Source organism: Hydra vulgaris, chromosome 09, assembly GCF_038396675.1.
Source record: "Hydra vulgaris chromosome 09, alternate assembly HydraT2T_AEP".
Classification (NCBI taxonomy): Eukaryota; Metazoa; Cnidaria; class Hydrozoa; order Anthoathecata; family Hydridae; genus Hydra; species Hydra vulgaris.
The window spans coordinates 60,543,269-60,562,523 of NC_088928.1; the positions used below are offsets into that span (position 1 = coordinate 60,543,269).

The following is a 19,255-nucleotide window of genomic DNA, read 5'->3' on the forward strand; positions in this document are numbered from 1 at the left end:
TTCAAAAAATTTGAGTTAAATTGAAGTTTTTTAAAATGTTTTTAAAAATGTATTTCCATGTAATAGCATTTTTTTTGTGAGTTTGAGATGATATACATCTTTTACTTTAATAGTTGAGTGTTATTTTGGTAAAAAACCATCAATTATAAAAAGTCTTTTATAATTGATGCGATACATTTATTCAACCAATTCAAAGTGTTATTTGTTGAAGAATGTAACAACTTGATATTTAGTGTTCTTGTTATACAGAGTAAATTTATATTTTTATACTTTATATTTTTGTTTATTTACATTTACCCTAAATCCTTTTATCCAAGAGTTTGAGGATGTACCATTAGTTGTTTCTCTGTTTTTGCAATTAAACATGAATAATTTGTGCATATTTTTTCCTATAATTACTCAACACTAAACTCTTTCCCTTAATAATTCAACACTAAACTCTTTCCTATAATAATTCAACAGCAAATTCTTTCCTATAATAACCCAACACTAAACTCTTTCCTATATTAACTCTGAATCCCCCTATCATCGTACCTCTTACAACTACCTTAAAGCTGACTGAGCCTCTTTCTGTAATTTTCTTCGTGATGGCCCTTGGGTAAAAATCTTTCATCTTCCTGCTAACAAATAAGCTTCTTACATAACTTCTTGGATTCAGGCTAGCATGGAATCTTTTTTTCCCTCTCGACGATTCCAGGTCAAGCCTCACTCTTCTCCATGGTTTTCCTCACATTGTGCTGCAATTTCCAATTGAAACCATTACTTCCATATCTATCAGCAAAACAATTCTCCAGAAAACAGATGTCTGTTTATTACTGCTAGGAACCATTGTAAAAAGTTTTTGTCTAACGCCAAAGCCTGCTATTCTCAAGTAATGAAATCTTATATTTTATCACAAAAGTTAATCTCTTGTGACTTCTGGAGAATCTTTAACAGTATCATTAATAAAGGCAAATCTTTAATTCCACCTCTCTTGTATGGTTCAGACTTTGTCACCTCACCTAAAGACAAAGCTGAATCATTTCCTAAAAACTTTTCATCAATATCATCTCTTGATCTTCCACCTGTTGCGTTCTACCTGATATTGCGGTCAAACAGATTGATCCATTGCTTGATATTTGTATCACTCCAGCTTTTGCATTTTAAGTGATTTCCTGCTTAGACTCTTCCGCAGCTTGTGGTCCAGACAACATACCTGTTATAGTCTTGCAGAAGTGTTCTCTAAAGCTGTCATCTATATTTTCAAAACTATTTAACAAGTGCTTATCAGAGTCTTGTTTTCCAGCCTGCTGCAAAGAGGCATCTGTTATCCCTATCTTCAAAAATTCTAGAGAGCGATCTGATTCGTCTAACTACCCTCCCATTAGTCTTCTTCCTATCATAAGCAAGGTTTTGAATCTTTAATTAATAAACACTTAATTTCTTGAATCTTCCTTTCTGACCATCAATATATGGATTTCCATCTTCTCGTTCTACAGTTGATTTGCTAACAGTAATAACCAATAGATTTTATTGTGCATTAGATAAAGGTGGAGAGGTTAAGGCCATGGCTCTTGACGTTTCTAAAGCTTTTGATAAAGTTTGGCATGCTGGTCTTCTCCGTAAGCTTTCTTCTTACGGTATATCTGGTAACATCTTTAAGATTATCGAATCCTTCCTTTCTAATCGTATTATAAAAGTTATCCTTGATGGACTGCACTTTTCTTCATATTCTGTTACTTCAAGGGTTCCTCAAGGTTCTATCCTTGACCCTCTACTCTATTTAATTTACATTAACGATCTTTCAGATATTCTCACATCCAAGGTGGCATTGTTCGCTGATGATACTGCCATTTATTCTTGTCATGATAAGAAGCCAACGCTCCCTGATTGCTTGGAGGGGACGTTTGAGCTTGAAAAGGAGCATGGGACTCACAGTGGCTGGTGAACTTTAATTCAGATAAAACTCAATTTTTTTCAGCCAATCGTAATCACAATAATTTAGATCTTCCTATATTTATGAGTGGTAATGTACTCAATGAGTTATCTATCCTTCATCTTCTAGGATTAACTCTCACTTCTGATCTTTATAGGAAACCATATATCAAATCCGTTGCAAAATTGGCATCTGCTAAGGTTGGATCTCTTTATCTAGCTCTACACTTTCTTTTTACCAGATTCTATTCTTTATCTCTATAAACCTCAAATTCGGCCTTGTATGGAATACTGTTGCCATATCTGGGGCGGATCTTCTAATGATGCTCTTTCTCTTTTAGACAAGGTGCAAAAATGCATTGTAAATGTAGTTGGACCTGCTCTTGCATCCAACCTCCAATCATTATCACATTGTCGTAATGTTACTTGTCTTTCTTTTTTCTACAAATACTATAATGGGCACTGCTCTAAAGAACTAGCGTCTCTTGTGCCATCTACTAAAAATCATTTTTGTAGTCTCATCCTTTTTCTGTGACTGTTCCTAAGTGCTCCAAAACCTCTCATTCGTCTAGTTTTTTTCCTCGGACATCAGCTCTTCGGAATTTGCTTCCTTCATCTCGCTTTCCTGATTCATATAATTTGCAATCTTTTAAGTCGTCTATCAATCGTTATCTTGCTCTACAGTCTTCAACTTTTCTCTCCCAGTAACTTCCAACTCTAATAGTGGTTGCTTGCAGCCTTGTTGGAAGCAAAGATGTTTAAAGAAATACTAAACAAAAAAAAAACTCAACACTAAACTCTTTCCTATAATAACTCAACGCTAAACTTTTTACCATTATAACTCAACATTAACTCTTTACCATAATATTGGGTTGAAAAACTGGGTACAACAGTTTTTTAGAAGATATAAAAGTTGCTTCTTTGCAGTAAACTTTTTCCTAAAACAACTTAATGCTAAACTCTTTAAAATAAGTTTCTAAGAAAACTAAAATATTTTCAGGAATTTTCACTAAACAATCAAACAATTTTTTTTATTGCACATAAAAATTTTATGGATTTTTTAAATTTACGTGAAATAAAAAGTTTTTTCTCAAAGTATATTTTCAAAAAATATTTTCAAATATAAAAAATGTACAAATGTTTAAAACATGTTTATTAAAGGTTGCTGTGCTTTAAAAATTTGTCAATCTACTATATTATACAATGTTTGCCACTTTATGCTATTATGTTGTTATTATGCTATTACGTTGTGTTGTGTATTGTTGTTATTGTCATAGGTTGCTGCACTTTATTCAAGAGCCTCAAAAGTATTACTTGAATGTTTTCCTGCTATAGAAATAACTTCAAAACGCCTTTATGATTTGTATTGTCATCTTAATAACAGTTTCTTACCTGAGTAAGTTATTTATTTTTTATTTCTTTATAAAAATTTTTTTTTTAAACTTTTTAAATCTTTTTCTTTAAATTTTTTATTCTATCATTATTTTTAATTTAAAATAATAACATTTATTTAGAAAACAGTAAATTATAAACAATGTAAAAATCATTTTAACTGCAATTGTGAAATGATCTTTAATCTTGATTAAAATCTGTACATTAAACTCCCAGTTATTCGAACCTCCAAAGGAACAAAAATTTACTTCGAATAACTGAAAGTTTAAATAGCTGAAAATTTTCTTTAAAGTGACCTATTTCAAGTTACCAAATTTTAACAGAAGAGTTAGAAAAGAAACTCTGAAATAAGATGCTGTTTAAGTTTTTACCTTCTAAAAAAGAAATTTCAAATAGAAAATAAAATCTTTACAATTTTTCAGAAAAATCACTGAAGTCCATTTTCGATTGCTTTTTTGTTTCTAAAGAATGTTTATCAAACATCTTTGATACTTAGCGATTGTTGGATTTTGATGCCATTGTTTTCAAAAAGAGACCAACAAATTCTCGATTGCACGTGCAATCTCTGATAATTTTGGCTTTTCTGGAGACAAATCGTTTGACTCTTCATCTATCTCCTCATCTACCTTAACACAATCATTGATTAAGATTTCTTGATCTGTGATAGCAGTTGCTTTACTTGTACAATATTAAAATGTTTACATAATCTTCAACAGCAAAAGCTTTGTCTACTAAACCATGTAATCCAAGCTTGTTGGCGTTCTCTTCAATTCAAAAAGATCATCTTCATCATTTATACTTGCAATCTGTATTTCCTGCGAGATGCCTGCTTTTCTAAAATAATTAATTACAGTGTTTGTTGATACAGCATTCCATGACTTGACCGACATACTCATAGCTTCAAGAATGCTGGTACTTGGGGTTGTTTTACCAGTATTTGATCTGACGCCTTACAACATTCGTGCCATAAAAAGCCTTCAATGCCCTTATGACTCCCTGGTCCATTGGTTGAGTTTTGGAGGTTTTGTTTTGTGGTAAAAGTACTAGTTCAATTGTTTTGAGATTGTCAACATTAGGATGAGCTGGGCAGTTATCTATGGTTAGAGCAATTTTTCTAGCCTTATTATTAAACTTTGCGTCACTTCTTACATAATCACTAAAGATTTTAGAGTCTATCCAGGATATATTTTGGAACTTGTACTGACAAGGTAGACTTTTAACACCTTTGAAGCATCATGGTTTTTCTGCCTTTCCAATTATAAACATTGGTAGCTTTTCACCAACCCTATTTCCTCCTGCACATCATTCACCTTTTAGATGAAAGGTTTTAGTCAGAGGCTGTTGATAAAATAAACCAAACTCATCAGCATTGTAAATATTTTTTTTTTTTTTTTTTTTTTTTTGTTATTCACCTCCTCAAGGCCGAAAAGGCCACTACAGATGAGGAGGCTACTTAATAGTGGTTATAACCCTCTCTCAACTCTATAACTCCGAAACACGAACATTGATGAACAAGGCCGCTGTGCGGAGAAGCAAGTTGAGCGCGGTACTACCAGAGACGTGGTGGGGATCAAACTCGGAATCTCTTGCTTATAAAGCAAGCGGTTTACCACTACACCACTACCGCAAATATACCTCGAGGAACACTAAAATTTTTGGCAACATTTTTTTTAGTTTGTCTTTTTTCTAAATCTTTAAGAGCAAGATATTTTTCTATTTAATGTCAGAACTGTCTTCTTTTGTGTAGATGCCTGTGTTGCAATGTGTTTGATTTTTTAATTATATTTTAATAACATTATTTTGTTTGTTATATTTTGATAATGTTCCAAAATGTTACATTTTAATATGCAATGGAATGGTATCAATCGAAAAAAACTTCGAACTGTCAGGGATTTTGTCAGTTATTCGAAGTAAAATATTGTCCATTATTCGAGGAGTAAAGTTTTGTCTGTTATTTGAGGGGGTAAAATTTTTTCTATTATTCGAGGAGTAAAAATTTGTCCGTTGTTCTAGGAGTAAAATTTTGTCCGTTATTCGTGGAGTAAAAAATCATTTCGAAAAACTAAAATTTGGAATAATTGCAGGTTCAAATAAATGATGGATATTTGCATGAGTTTGTTAAGGAAAATTCAGAAAACTAATTTTTTAATTAGTCTTGTTATGAAATTTGATTGAAAGTTGTTTTAATGTTCATTTTATAATCAATGGTTTGTTTATTTGATTATTGTTTTGCATAGCTTAACCTATGGTTGTACCGAGCCACCCATTTACCTATGAGCTAATCTCCCTCTGTATAAAAGTCAATCAAAGCAATAGGTGCAACTATGTCTAGTAAATTGCAATAACAATTAAAAAATCTAGTTGAAAAATTGCTCTTTGTAGGAATTTAAACTCAGCTGTCTTAACTTCTTAGTTGCTATTATTCTTTTATTCACAAAAACTTCAATATAAGTTCAGGTCAAGCATGTGACTCCAGTCACATGCTTGACTTGGACAATATGGATTTTGATCAATATTGTCCATCATGGATCAAAATGGATTTTGATCTATATTGATCCATATCTCTCTGACAATATGGATTTTGATCCTTTTGTTTGACTGCTGACTTGTTAACCCTTATGACAGATTTTATTGTGCAATAAATAGAAACGGAGAAGTAAAGAGTATTGCTCTTGGCATATTGAAAGCTTTTAATAAAGTCTGGCATGCTAGTTTTTTCTAGCTCTTTTCAAATGGTGTATTTAGAACAGTTATTGAGTCATTCATATATATGTTAATCTTACTTGTTGCTCTGTCTACTGTAGATACAGTTGCTCTGTCTACTATTGATACAGCTATATAATCCAGTCCAAAAAATCATTATTTTGCTCAGAACAGGTTAGATTAGAATTGCTTGAAACATGCAGGTGATCTTGAATATTATCTCACATCTGTGACAGCTTGTAACACAAGTTTCCAGTGATGATTTAAACTTAAACTCTAACTAATTGTTATTGCTACAATCATATTAATGGTGATGCAACACTCTTTTTGCGTTCTTTATTTCTTGGATTATCTTTCACTAGTAACTTCTTGTGGAAACCATGGAAACCATATATCCAATCCAAAGTTAGCATCTTCAAAGGTTGTTATTCTTTGTCATACTTGCAATTTTCTTACTCCTGATTTCATTTTCTACCTCTTTAAATCTTATATTTGTTCTTGTAAACTGAAATTAAAAATTAGTTAAACTACTGTATGTTTTTATAATGTATGTTGGTGAAATAACATACTTTGTGACCATAATAATCTTTTGTTTGAAATAAAAATGCAAGCATTCCCTTGACGATATTAATATAAAGAATTATTATAAGTTTTTATTGGTCAGAAAAACTTTGTGAACATAAAACAACAATAAACAAAATAAAGTATTTCTGGTTTTTCTGGTTTTAGGCTATTTAAAAATTATTTAAAAATTAGATTCTGTTACTATTATTATTAGAAATTTTAGAAAGTTTAATTTATATTTCATTTATACTTATTTCATAATCATAATAAATATAAATCATAAAACAGATTCGCAAAACAAATAAAAATTTAATGTAATAATAAATTTCATGTCTTTTGCAAATTATTGGAAGAATTTGAAGCAGAAAATATGAGTTAAAGTGTACTTTATCTGAAAAAAAAATATTTTTTTTCAATCTTGAAGTTACTTTATTATTAAATTTAGTTTTTGATATTTAAAACTCATTAAAAGCAAAAACTTATTTAGCACATAGATTATTTATGCATATATAAATTAGGTTTAGGTGTCTCCTTTTACAATTTTTTCATTTCAGTATATTAATATTGATTGGCAACCTATGAATAATTATTTTGAGTGTTGTATATGTAAAAAAGTTTTTATATATTTTTCTAAGGAATGAGTTAAATCTATGGTCAGAACTTCAACTATCTGGGGAAGACGCAGGAAGGTGGTTGGTTCAATATCATTTATCAGAACATTTCAAAAAACAAATTTTGTCATTTAATATCAGTTTTCAACCAAACAGCGTAAGTTTTTTTTTTGTTAATTATTTTTAGTTTATTTTTTATTTTTTTATTGGTTATTATCTTCAAAGGATCCATTCGGAACTCCGTCTCGCTGGATTTTTCTCGGTTTTTCGGAGTTTCGGAGTTCGAGAGAAATCAAGAAACCTTGACGGAACTTTAACGAGGTTTTTAGAAAATATCAATTTTTACTTGTAAGATAATTAAATTCTTATTTTATTTCTACGGTGCTTTTACAATAGTTTATGTTGTTTTCAAAATATAAGTGTTCTCTTTGTTCAATGTCAACACTAATTTACATCACAAAGCAATTAGTAATGCACAGTGGTGGTGGTGGAAAAAACCTCAAAAAAAAAGCTTATTCTATTCAAAACCATATAATAAAACATTCCATTAACTATTTCTCTTTTGAGTATAATAGTATCTTTTTAATAATAAAGTTTTTAAATCCACAAAAATCAGTTGTGGTATAATAAAATGTAATGCATAATAATATTTCTTTTTTTGTCAAAAAAGCAAGAATTTTTTAATTTTTAAGCAAAGATATTGTAAACAGTAACTTTTAAAATATTATGCATGTGTGATATTAGTTTATGTATTTTGACTATTTAATAGTTTACCTTTACAAAAAAAAAATTTAAGTCAAGATCATTATTTATAATATATACAAAAACTGGTCTTAAAATAACAAGGTAAGTTTTAAACATATAACACATTTTTTTTTACAATAATGTTGTATATCGTATGATCAAAATAACTAATAAATGTCCACCATAAGTCTAATATTCAGCCCACTGTGCATTGTGGCGAAATTATGTAATAAAATGTTATCACTGATAACAAATAATAATAATTAATGTTTCATTATACTTACCTATTAGAATAAATAACTTAATTAATAACTTAAAATGTGATAACTTATCACAATTAAAATAAAATTAGAAACAAATATCTATCGCAGTCAAATTGAAAATTTTTCTTTTATAGAGAAGAATGGTTTTGGAAGTGTGGAAATACTTTGATAAAGTTGTGATAAATGATAAGAAATACGGAGATTGCAAAAAATGCCATAAAAGAATCTCTTGTCCAGGAAGCAGCACAAACGGCCTAATTGGTCACGTCAAAAATTGCAAGAAAATAGATTTAAAACCATCCAGTTCCAGACCAGTTTTGACTAAGATGTCGTTAAACTATCTTCTTGCCAAGTTGACAGCTCTTGATAGATATTCGATTAGGTCCATAACTCAATCTGAAACACTTAGAATGCTTTTTAAAAATTATGGGCATAGTTTGCCCAAGTCAGCGTTAAAAATTTCAGAACAAATTAAGATGTTTCATGCTGATGCCAAATGTTTAATGATAGGTGAATTGACTACATTAAAAGCAAAAAGAAAAAAATTTGGACTAACAGGTGACGAATGGTGTAGCAATAGAGGTAGAAGATACTACAATTTAAATGTTCATCACGAGCAAACATATTGTTTAGGAATGGTAAGATTGCCAACTCCTTATTCTGCCTTAAACATTAAACATTTTGATAATGCAAAAATTAAAAGAGTTCGGTATATGATGAAGGTGTTGCAGGTAAAACTACGGATGGCTGTAGCTGGATAATGAAATTGGGTACTATATTTAAGTTTCACATCAAATCTGCCAGAATCATTCAATTCATTTGAGTGTTTGTGATTTAATATACGCTAAAATAGATTGTCGCGAAATTGTGAACAAAGAAACTGAATGGGATGTTGAAACAGAAACGGAAACTGATGGAGAGACTGAAGGAGAATTTTTTATTGAATATTCGGAGAATGAGATTGAATATGAAGAAAATATCGAAAAAAATCTACAGAAACTTTGAATACTAATTAAGTTTTTAAAATATTCATCGTTTCGATATGAAGTTCTTAAAAGAATAATACACAAAATTTACGGATCTTTGCATGACAAAGGACTGTTGCTCGACAACCGCACTAGATTTAACAGTGTTTTTCAGATGATCAAAAGATTTTTAGATTGCTTAGAAGCTGTGAAAAAAACACTCGAAGAACTAAACTGCTTATACATGTTAGATGAAATTGACTTGGATTTCTTAAAATTGCTGTCTGACTTATTGGAAGTCATTGCTGACGCTGCAGTTCGCTTGGAAAAACCAAATACAACAATTTTGGAGTGTGACATCGTTATGGAAACGTTAGTAAGGAAATTGAAGGTTGTAGAAACTAACATCAGTTCTAATTTTGTAGAGGCGTTAATCTCCAGATACGAAAATCGTAAAAACATTATGTTGGCATCATTGAGTCGTTATTTGCACAATCCTGATTTAAAAAAAAATAAAAGCCACACATTATTTTACGCTTCTAAAAAAGATATTCAAGTTTATGCTGCAAAATTATTTGATCAACTATTTGCAGCAAAAGAAAATAGTCTCCAAACAAAATCAGATGATTGCGCTAAAAGCAAACAAGAAGAACCATCACAATCGACATCTTTTTTTGTCGAAATTCAAGTTTTATTTCAAAATCTATCAACAGCTAAAAAGCCAAAAAAAGTCAAGACCTTCACCGATCAGTTAAAAGAATACGAAATAACTGGTGTGAAATCAGAAGCAGTTTTGAAATTTGTAATAGCCATCCACAGAATTTAAGCAACTTCCTCGGAAGCAGAAAGAGTTTTCTCCTCGTCTTCCAGATTTGTCACAAAGTTTCGTAGTTCGCTTTCTGATGAAATGATAGATGTTTTCATCTTTTAAAAATATTATTTTAAAAGATCTTCAGAATAAATACTGTTTTAAATTTTTTTTTGAGTTTTTACTATAGGTACCTTAAGAAGTCTTTATTACAGAGCACCGCGGAAGGGTGTTTAACTGAAGTTCATGCCTTCTTCCTAACCGATGCCGGTTAGAAAGCCATTTATTAAATATAACTTGTTCGTTAAAAGATTGTGATAAGAAAAATATTTAAGTAATAAGAAATATAAAAACATAAATTTTTTAAAAATTTATTATTAGTTATAAGTCGAAATATATAAAATTAAAAAAAATAAATATAAGAACAATGTTTAATTATAAACTAGAATTTAATTTTTTAATTCATAACAAAGTTTTATTGAAACTCCGATTTTTTATCGACTCCGATGGAGTTTTTTCTCGATTTTTCTCAACTCTGTTTTTTCTCGATTTTGGATCCTTTGATTATCTTATATTATAGTTTTTGTTTACTAGTTATTTTTGATTGCTATTTTATAATTTTATTTACTGTCATTGTTTTTTTTTTTTTTTTGTGATCTTTTAAAAGTTAGAATAATTACCAAAATATTTTTTTTTGTAACCTTGACAACAAACCAAACCACTTGTAACAACTAACTGCTTGTAATTTTGAATCATCTTGTAATAGTGTTTACGTTTACAATGTTTGTTTATATTTTATAAACATGACTTATATCTTTTAAAACTTCAAAATTTTAGGATGAAAAAGTTAAGAAGTTTTTTGAGAAATCTGTTTCTCCGTCTTCATCCATTGGAAGTTTTGTAAGATTGACTTTAATTGTTGCACACAGCGGCGTATCTAATAGGACTGCATTTCCACCAAATTTCAGTGGAGTTTGTGCCCTAAAAAATTTTAGCAGTGGCTGCAGTCCCCCAAAATATTATTTAAGCTGAAGTCCCCCAAAGTTTCATTAAAGCTGCAGTCTACAAAAATTTTAGAAAAATATTTCCTAGAGTTTGTCCATAAATTATGTCATTCCATTTTTGACTGTTTTTGATCCCTTTCCTCCTTGTCACAATATCATAACTCTTTAGTAACAAGTCCCATATGAGTCCCTTACCTTTCCTAGAGTTTGACGCAATTAAAATTTGTACTTTTTTTAAATTAAAAAGAATTATTTTGTATTTTCTCTATAAAAGTTAAAAAAATTTGGTTAAATACTTTTGTATGATTAATACATGGAAGGGAATGTTTATGAAATTTTGGAAAAATTTCCCACTGACTCCAACCTTATCAAGTCTTCCACTTCCTTTCCTCCCCCACCCCCTCTATTTATTAATTATTTACTTTTTATCAACAAAATAATTGTGTACCTATAGAAAAATCTTGTAAATCTCTATTTAAAAAAAACAAGTTTTGGTTCCTCACCATAAAACTTATTAATAATGCTATATGAAATAAAATTTAGTAATAATGCTGTAATGGAATAATTTTTTGTTTATTTGATCATCATTTCAAAACATTTACAAAATAATAAAATTGTTTAGTTTTTCTAAAAGGTTTCTATAATTTAATAATTTTTTTTCGGTAAAATATTTTATGTTAAAACTATTGTTAAATTTAATACAGATCATTGGAGAACCTGGGATATGGAAGAAATATGATGTATCAATGATTATATTTTTATATTAAACAATGTATCAGTCTTGTTAATGTTGTAGTTAATATGCTATTTTTAGATCATTTAACAAATAAATACTAATTTTTAATTTAAACATAGACAACTTGTAAGATTAAATATTTCTAGTTTCTGAATTATTACAAGATATTTAAAAATGACAGATGTATTATTATTACAACAATAAAAGATAAAGGAAATAATAAAGTTTTAAGATAAAATATAAATTTTAAGAAAACTAATAAATAAAGTTTTAAGATAAAATATAGAAAACTAGTAAATAGTAGTAAAAAAAAAGATTTAAGAAAAAGAAATAAAATAATATAATAAATTTACTTAAAATTTGAAAATGTAAATGAAAGTTTAGAATGAAAGTTTAAAAAAAAGTTTATATTAATGCTAAATTTAACAGTAGTATTATTAGTAGTGCCCACTCATGCATGTTTGTGAACATGTGAACAAATGAACAAATGTTTATGCAAGTATCTAATTTATGCAAACTTTGTTTTAGCGTAATGTTAAAACATATATCATATATTACTGTTTTAATCGAAAGTTGCAATATCTCATTAATTTTGATTTAAGCATCTATGGTTTTATAAAGTCTTTTGTTGGTTAATTAGTGTTGAAATTATTATCAAACAATACGTCTTAGTGGTTGAAGTGGTTAGCTTGTTGCGTTTCTGATGTGGATTGCTGTGGTTCAAATCCTTATGCTTTCACATTTAATTTTTTTAAGTATATTTTTAAATTTTCAAAATACAAAATAAAACATTTTTGAAGTTCTATAGATATTGTATGCATAACATATATAAAGATATTATATACTATAACAAACAAAAGGGAGAGAGTTTATAAAAAAGCTTAAAATTTCTAAAACATCGAAACAATTCTGTGTTTATTATAAAGTATGCCTTCATTCTTAATTAAACTCAATTTTTATATTAACAATTATATATACAAATATCACATTTTTTATATTGTCTATTACTTTTAATTTAGGATATTTTGATACCTGAACAAGTATGTTTACCTGCATCTAAAAATACCCTGCTTGCAAAAAGTCAAGAAAAAAAGGTTTAAAATCATTAATAGTTATTATTTTTATTATAGTTACTTTAAAAAGTTAGTTGACAGTTGTATTTATTAATTTGTCATTTTTTGTTTATTTAAATATCTTGGTTTTACCTGGTTTTTTAAGGTCTTGTTTATTTAATGTCTTGATTGTATCTGCTCATTTAATGTCTTGATTATATCTGTTTTATGATATCTTGATTTATTGGAAATTTTGCAGAAACATTATTTTGATGCTTTGTAATATCTATTACATATATTGATCAATCTCTAGTTTTAATTTTAACATTTTATATTTGATACTATTTTAATTGCTTTTTTGTAGCTGCATTATTTGTAAATAAAAAAAATTTTTCAACTTTGTATGTAAATAAAAAAAGGTTTCAACTTTGTGAGTAAATAAAAAATGTTTTAACTTGTATGTAAATAAAAAAAATATTTCAACTTCTAAGTAAATAAAAATTTTTTTTGCCTTAATAACTTATTATACTTTAAAAAAGTTTAGAAAAAGAAATTTATTTTTAATAATTCAATATTTAATATCATGCTTTATATTTAATATCATTCAAATTTTATTCATTATGCTTAGATTACTAAATCTCATATTTTATTTCAAGAATTAGATTCTGGAGATATTTTAACCTTTGATCTAACATTATATTTCTTATTCAAGGGTTTGATCTAATTATCTCCCCCAAAGATAACACAAAGCTATTTGTAAAGAGTTTTTTTTTTAATTAATCTTATAAATCTAATGACTACAATGTTTTTCCCAGAGAATTAATCCATTGTTGACATCCCAGAGAGTTAATCCATTGTTGACAACTCTTGCAGTCTTGAAAACATGTCATTGTCATGCAAAAATGTTCTCCAGAAATGTCTTCAATACTATCTAAGCTATTTAAAATGTGCCTAACAAAAATTTATTTTTCTGTCTGCTGTAAAATGGCATCTGTGGTTTTCAAAAACTATCAACCCCTTATAATTATTAGTGTATTGTTTTACATTTATATCAATGTTTTCATCTATAATTAATGTTTTCCCTTTTATTAAAAGTCTTGTAAAGTGGTATTATTTTCTAATGACACAATAGTAAATGACACAATAATATACTCCAGTCTTGACGAAAATTGCTTTTTCATTACCTTTTAATTGGTTTGAACATCTGATCTTGAATGTAATTACTTTTCTGCAAAAACATAGGACTTACAGCGGCTAGTGAATTTGCAGTGATGATTTGCAACACAACAGCAGTGAATCTTTTACTGCTTTTATTGTTATTTTGCAATATTATTGATATTTCTGTATTGACAAATGGCAACACTCTAAAGTGGCAACACTTTAAGAGTTTTTTTTACTTCTTTTCGGATTATCTTTCACCGCTAATCCCTCATGGAAACTGTATACTCAATATATTGCAAAAGTTTACAACCTTGGCTGATGAAAAACTCCTCTTCAATTAATTCTTAATGATGATAAGTTATTAATTTGAGCTGTTTGAAAAACTTTATTTGTAGAATTGCCATTTACTTCAATACAAAAATCTTTTGAAATAATTTGTTTTTCTACTTCAGAGTTTGTTACTTACCACTTCTTGAAACTTTAGTAGTTTCTCTTCTTAAATTAAGCGCCAGATAACTTTTAAATAAATAGTTGGTGGCTCCATTTCAAGGTTGTTTTATTTGATTATTTGATTATTACTTTATTATTTTTCTTTTTATTGTACTTACTATTTTTTACCTCCTAATGCTATTTTCTGACAATTTAAATTAACTCTAATCCATCCTTGTAGCAAATACTGATATCATGTTTGGGCTGATTCTTTTAACGGGACCCTTTCTCTGCAAGGTACAAAAATAAGTTGTCAATTCTTGATGCTACTTGATCTAGCTACCAAGCTTTAACCTCCGTTTTATTGTTGTAAACTTGACCATAGCAAAACTTGCATTCTTTTCTAAAAATACTACCATAGTTGCTGCTTAAGTGAGTTATCATCTTATGTTCTATTAACCAAAACAGAACTTAGCATGAATCTTGATTAAAAAAAGTTTGCATACTTTTACTGTAACTGTTCCTTCACGCTCAAAAAAGTTTGTATATCTAGTTTTTTGGTAATGTGGTAATGGTGCAGTTTCAGAACACTTGCTTCATAAGCTAGAAGTTTCAAGTTTGATCCCCACCATAGAAAAAAATTTAGATTACTTTATATATTATATTTTTATGCTTACATTTACTATTTATTAAATGCTGGCGTATGCGTATATTTATATATCTTTAAACTCTTATTTACTTCCAACCACTATTAAGTTACAAGTTACTTTAAAATAGAGGATATGGTTAAAAAGCTAGTAAATGGTTAACTAAAGATTTAAAAAGTTGTAGGTTGTTAAAAAAAAAAACGTAAAGAGGGTAAGAGTTATAAGGTTTTTTTGATGTGAAAGGAAAAAAACTGGATTAATAAAAGTTTTCATGCATGAAGGGACAGATAAAGTAAAAGTATGCAAGTTGTTAAATAAAAGCCAAGCAAGAATGAGTTTTGGTTTGTCATAACTAAGATAATAGTTTGTTTGAGCATTGACCATGATAGTATTTGTAGAAAAAAGAAAAAAATGCAACCTTACGACGATAGGAGAGTGGCTCAAGCTAGGCAGATAAAGAAGGTCTAATTACATTTACAATGTGGTTTTAGACTTTGTCTGAGAGTTAGAGAGTTGTTATTTGTCAATAGAGAAACGCCAACAATATTGCAATATTTTTTTGCAGTAAATGCAAAAATGAGTTAGGTTGTCTAACAAAAATTTTGGGCTTAGATTTAAAATCCACAAGCCAATCCAAGCATTAAGCTGTTACAGAAAAGAGATCAGATTAAAAATTTGCTGCTTGTTTTAAGCAATCAAAAAGTAAAGACTTTTTGTCAAGAAAAGAGTATGAAGTTGAGTAGTCAGCAAATAGAGCCACTTTAGATGTAAAATTTTTATGAAGATTGTTATTGTAGATAAGAAACAATGCAGGAGCAAAAATAGAACCTTGTGGTACCCTTAAAGTTACTCAAAATGAAGAAGAGTGTAGGCCTTCCAGAATAACTTTAATACTGCAGTTTACTATAGAAATGATTTAACAATCTCAAAAACTTGATATAAAGAAACTAATAAAAGAGTGAAGGCTAATTGTAGGATAGTTGGAGAGTTCTAAGTGTTTTCTAGAGTTTTAAATAATTTGAACCACTTATTTAGCACTTTTTAATAGTTTAGTAAAAGTTAGAGAGAGTTCTGGAGAACACTTTTTGAAAACTATGATGGAAACTTATTTGAAGCACAAACTGTAGAAGTGTTTAATTGAGAATTAACTTTAGCATTGGAAGCCAGAGTGATTTGGATGTTTAAAAATAGGTTAATCTGTTTAACTGTTATGACAGAAAGAATATGGCCATTAGATTCAAGAGTCAAGTTAGAGAAAAAGTTTATTCCAAATAACTCTGCCCTATTCTAGGGAGAAGTAAAAAGATCAGACCCATGAATTAGAGATTAAATGTTAGACTTACTTTAGTTAATAACACTGTTGAAGACTTTCCAAAAGTCTCTAGAACCTAACATCTGAGATAAGATACAAGATTTAGTAAACTGAGAATAACAGAGTTTAACATCAGACAGGACCTTTTTACATTGGCTCAAATTTCAACCTCGGTTGTTAACTATGGCTTTGGTGAGGTGAATAATTTTAAAATAATAATAATAACAATAATAACTTTTGCAGAAGGTTTATAATTTTTATAATTTTATAATTTTTTGGCAATTTTTTGTTTAGTCTTGTAGATTATTTTAAGATAATAACAAAAGAAAAAGTCCAGAATTATTTTATATCAGGTTGTCAAATAAATTAAAAATGCATTCTTATATATTGAAATTAAAAAACAAAATAAAAGAAAATAGTGCAACAATAACAATGTCTTTAATGTACCAACTATTCAACACAAAACATGTCTTTCATGCCTTTGGAACTTTTATGTTAACATTTTTTATGTTTTATGTAAAAAAACACACAGTAATCCAAACTATTTGTCACGTTTTGAAAAAACTGCTCAATTTGTTTTATTTTTTGTTATTTATGTTACATCATACAGTAGTCAAATTTATGTTGTATTGGAATTATTAGTTATCGTTAATGTCATTTAAAAGTCATTCAAAATATTTTCACAAGCTGATGGGGTCATAATAGTTGAGGAGGGTTTGTTAATTGTATTTAATGCCATTTAAAAGTCGTTTAATATATGTTACAGGCCAAGGGGGTCACAATAGTTAAGGAGGATACAATTATTTATTGTTATAATCTCTTAACCCTATTACTATGTGCAGAGAAACTTCTACTGTTGTAGTGTGTTTAAACTCTGTAGTTAAAGCAACCACATTACCGCAATACTAAAATATGCCATCAAGTTCCTTGCCATTTAAAAAAAATACAAGTTCCTTGCCATCTATGAAGAGCACAAGTTCATATTTACACCATTTCATATTTATCACAAATTTATCACACTTAACACTAACATCCCACTCAACAAGGTCATTGAAGTAGTAAAGTTTAGGTGGACAGAACAGCCATTGGTGTGAACAGCCATTGGTGTGCTACCTCTTAAATGGCCATTATCAAACATCATCTCTATTATACTTGACGCCATGCTAATCAATATGAAATTCAAATTCAACAAAGTACGTTATTGACAAATCCTTGTTCAAGAATGAGAATGTGCATGGCTACTCCTTAAGCCAACCTTTTTATAGGATTTTGCTTGGTCAGTTTGTCTCTTTTGCACATTTAACTAGCTGGACTCTTAAAACAACATTTTTAAATTTTAAATTTTTTTTTTCTTAATTTCTGCCACTTGTGTTTTACATACATTATTTTACATTCAGTGTTTTACATTCTTTTTAGATACATTGTTCCTTGTAATAGTTTTATTACGCTGTATCACATATTCTGTTTATTTTTTACTTAGTTTACCAAATAGTTACCAGTATTTACTTATTGAATATGGTAAATTATCTTTATACACCTGCTTATTTTTTTATTGCTTTTAACAGGTTTTTACCTTTTACTAATAGTTTTTACTACCTGTTAATTTTATCATTTTATTATTTAACCTCATTGTATTACATGGTACTTTTTGGTGTTCTTAGTTTTATATCATTGTGTATTACATATTTTGAGTATATGTTTATTTTAGTTCTAAATAGTTTTATTTATTTCTACTATGCAACTATTGCATACCAAATTGAGCTGTCTAGTCAGGTAGTGGTAGTTCTAAAAACAGTTTGTAGATTATTTTAGCATTGAGCATTTTAAATGAATGTTTTAAAATGCATGAATGCTATGAGTTCATTAATGTGTAATAATCTATTAAACATTTTTTTTGATATCTATGTGTATTCATATTATAAAATTATTGATAGTTATATATATATATATATATATATATATATATATATATATATATATATATATATATATATATATATATATATTCATTCTTTTTATAAAATTATTGATAGTTATATATATATATATATATATATATATATATATATATATATATATATATATATATATATATATATATATATATATATATATATATATATATATATATATATATATATATATATATATATATATATATATATATATAATACACATATACATACTTATTTCTTATATTTATAGAGTTTCAATGAAAATATTTCATTGTCTAAATCAATTCTCGGTTAGTTTTGTTATTTTTTTAGATTTATTTACAAGACATGTATTAATTGTATTTAAATGTTGTACATTTTTTGTGAAGGACAAGTAAAACATTTCTTAGTTGCTATGGTTATTGGTAGTCTTGTAAATTTTAAATTTTTGTTTGGAATTTTTTCATACTCTCAACAAGTTATTGAAATCAATCATCAATCCTTAACTTTTTTAAATGAAAGAATGTCATTAGTGAAAATAATTTTGTTTCTAAAAAGAAATGATCTTTATTTAAAATTAGTTAATTTTATTAATTTTTGTTAAAATAGAGCAACTTCTTTTTTAAGAAATAAAGACATGATTTATTTGCTGTTTTTTTTAAGAATAAAAGGTTGTTTTTTTTCATCCTTTTCTTTTATTTTTAGATTTTTTTTTTAGAATTATTGTAGTTAATCAGTTAATGTTTATTGTTATGACAAGGTAAAAAAAAAGTATTTTGGTTGGATGGTTTTAAACATTTGACCAAACCTTTTATTGGACTTTTTTTAGGTTTTATAAAAAATAATTTATAAAAAGTTTATTCAAGTTTTTATTATTTAGAAAATGTGTCAGGGCCTCCTTCAGAGACAACTTCTTTAGATTTGGATTTTTTTGTAAGCAATAGTACTGCTATCAGTGGAGAATTAAGTAAGTATTTTAGACTTGTTTTTTTTTTTTCTTTTTCATTTTTTCTCTA

At 28.0% G+C, this 19,255-nt stretch overlaps 1 protein-coding gene across 2 annotated transcripts in view; it reads left to right on the forward strand.

Moving 5' to 3' along the window:
- LOC101237799 (putative uncharacterized protein DDB_G0282133) overlaps window positions 1-19,255 on the forward strand; it is a 53,386-nt gene that overhangs the window by 24,982 nt on the left and 9,149 nt on the right. The window contains exons 3-8 of one of the 2 annotated variants that reach the window (XM_065806234.1): window positions 3,192-3,310; window positions 7,209-7,341; window positions 10,802-10,864; window positions 12,724-12,798; window positions 18,511-18,550; window positions 19,120-19,206. In XM_065806234.1, coding sequence (XP_065662306.1) covers window positions 3,192-3,310; window positions 7,209-7,341; window positions 10,802-10,864; window positions 12,724-12,798; window positions 18,511-18,550; window positions 19,120-19,206 — 517 coding nt within the window. The remainder of the gene's footprint in view (window positions 1-3,191; window positions 3,311-7,208; window positions 7,342-10,801; window positions 10,865-12,723; window positions 12,799-18,510; window positions 18,551-19,119; window positions 19,207-19,255) is intronic. The other variant, XM_065806235.1, reaches the window with a different exon arrangement.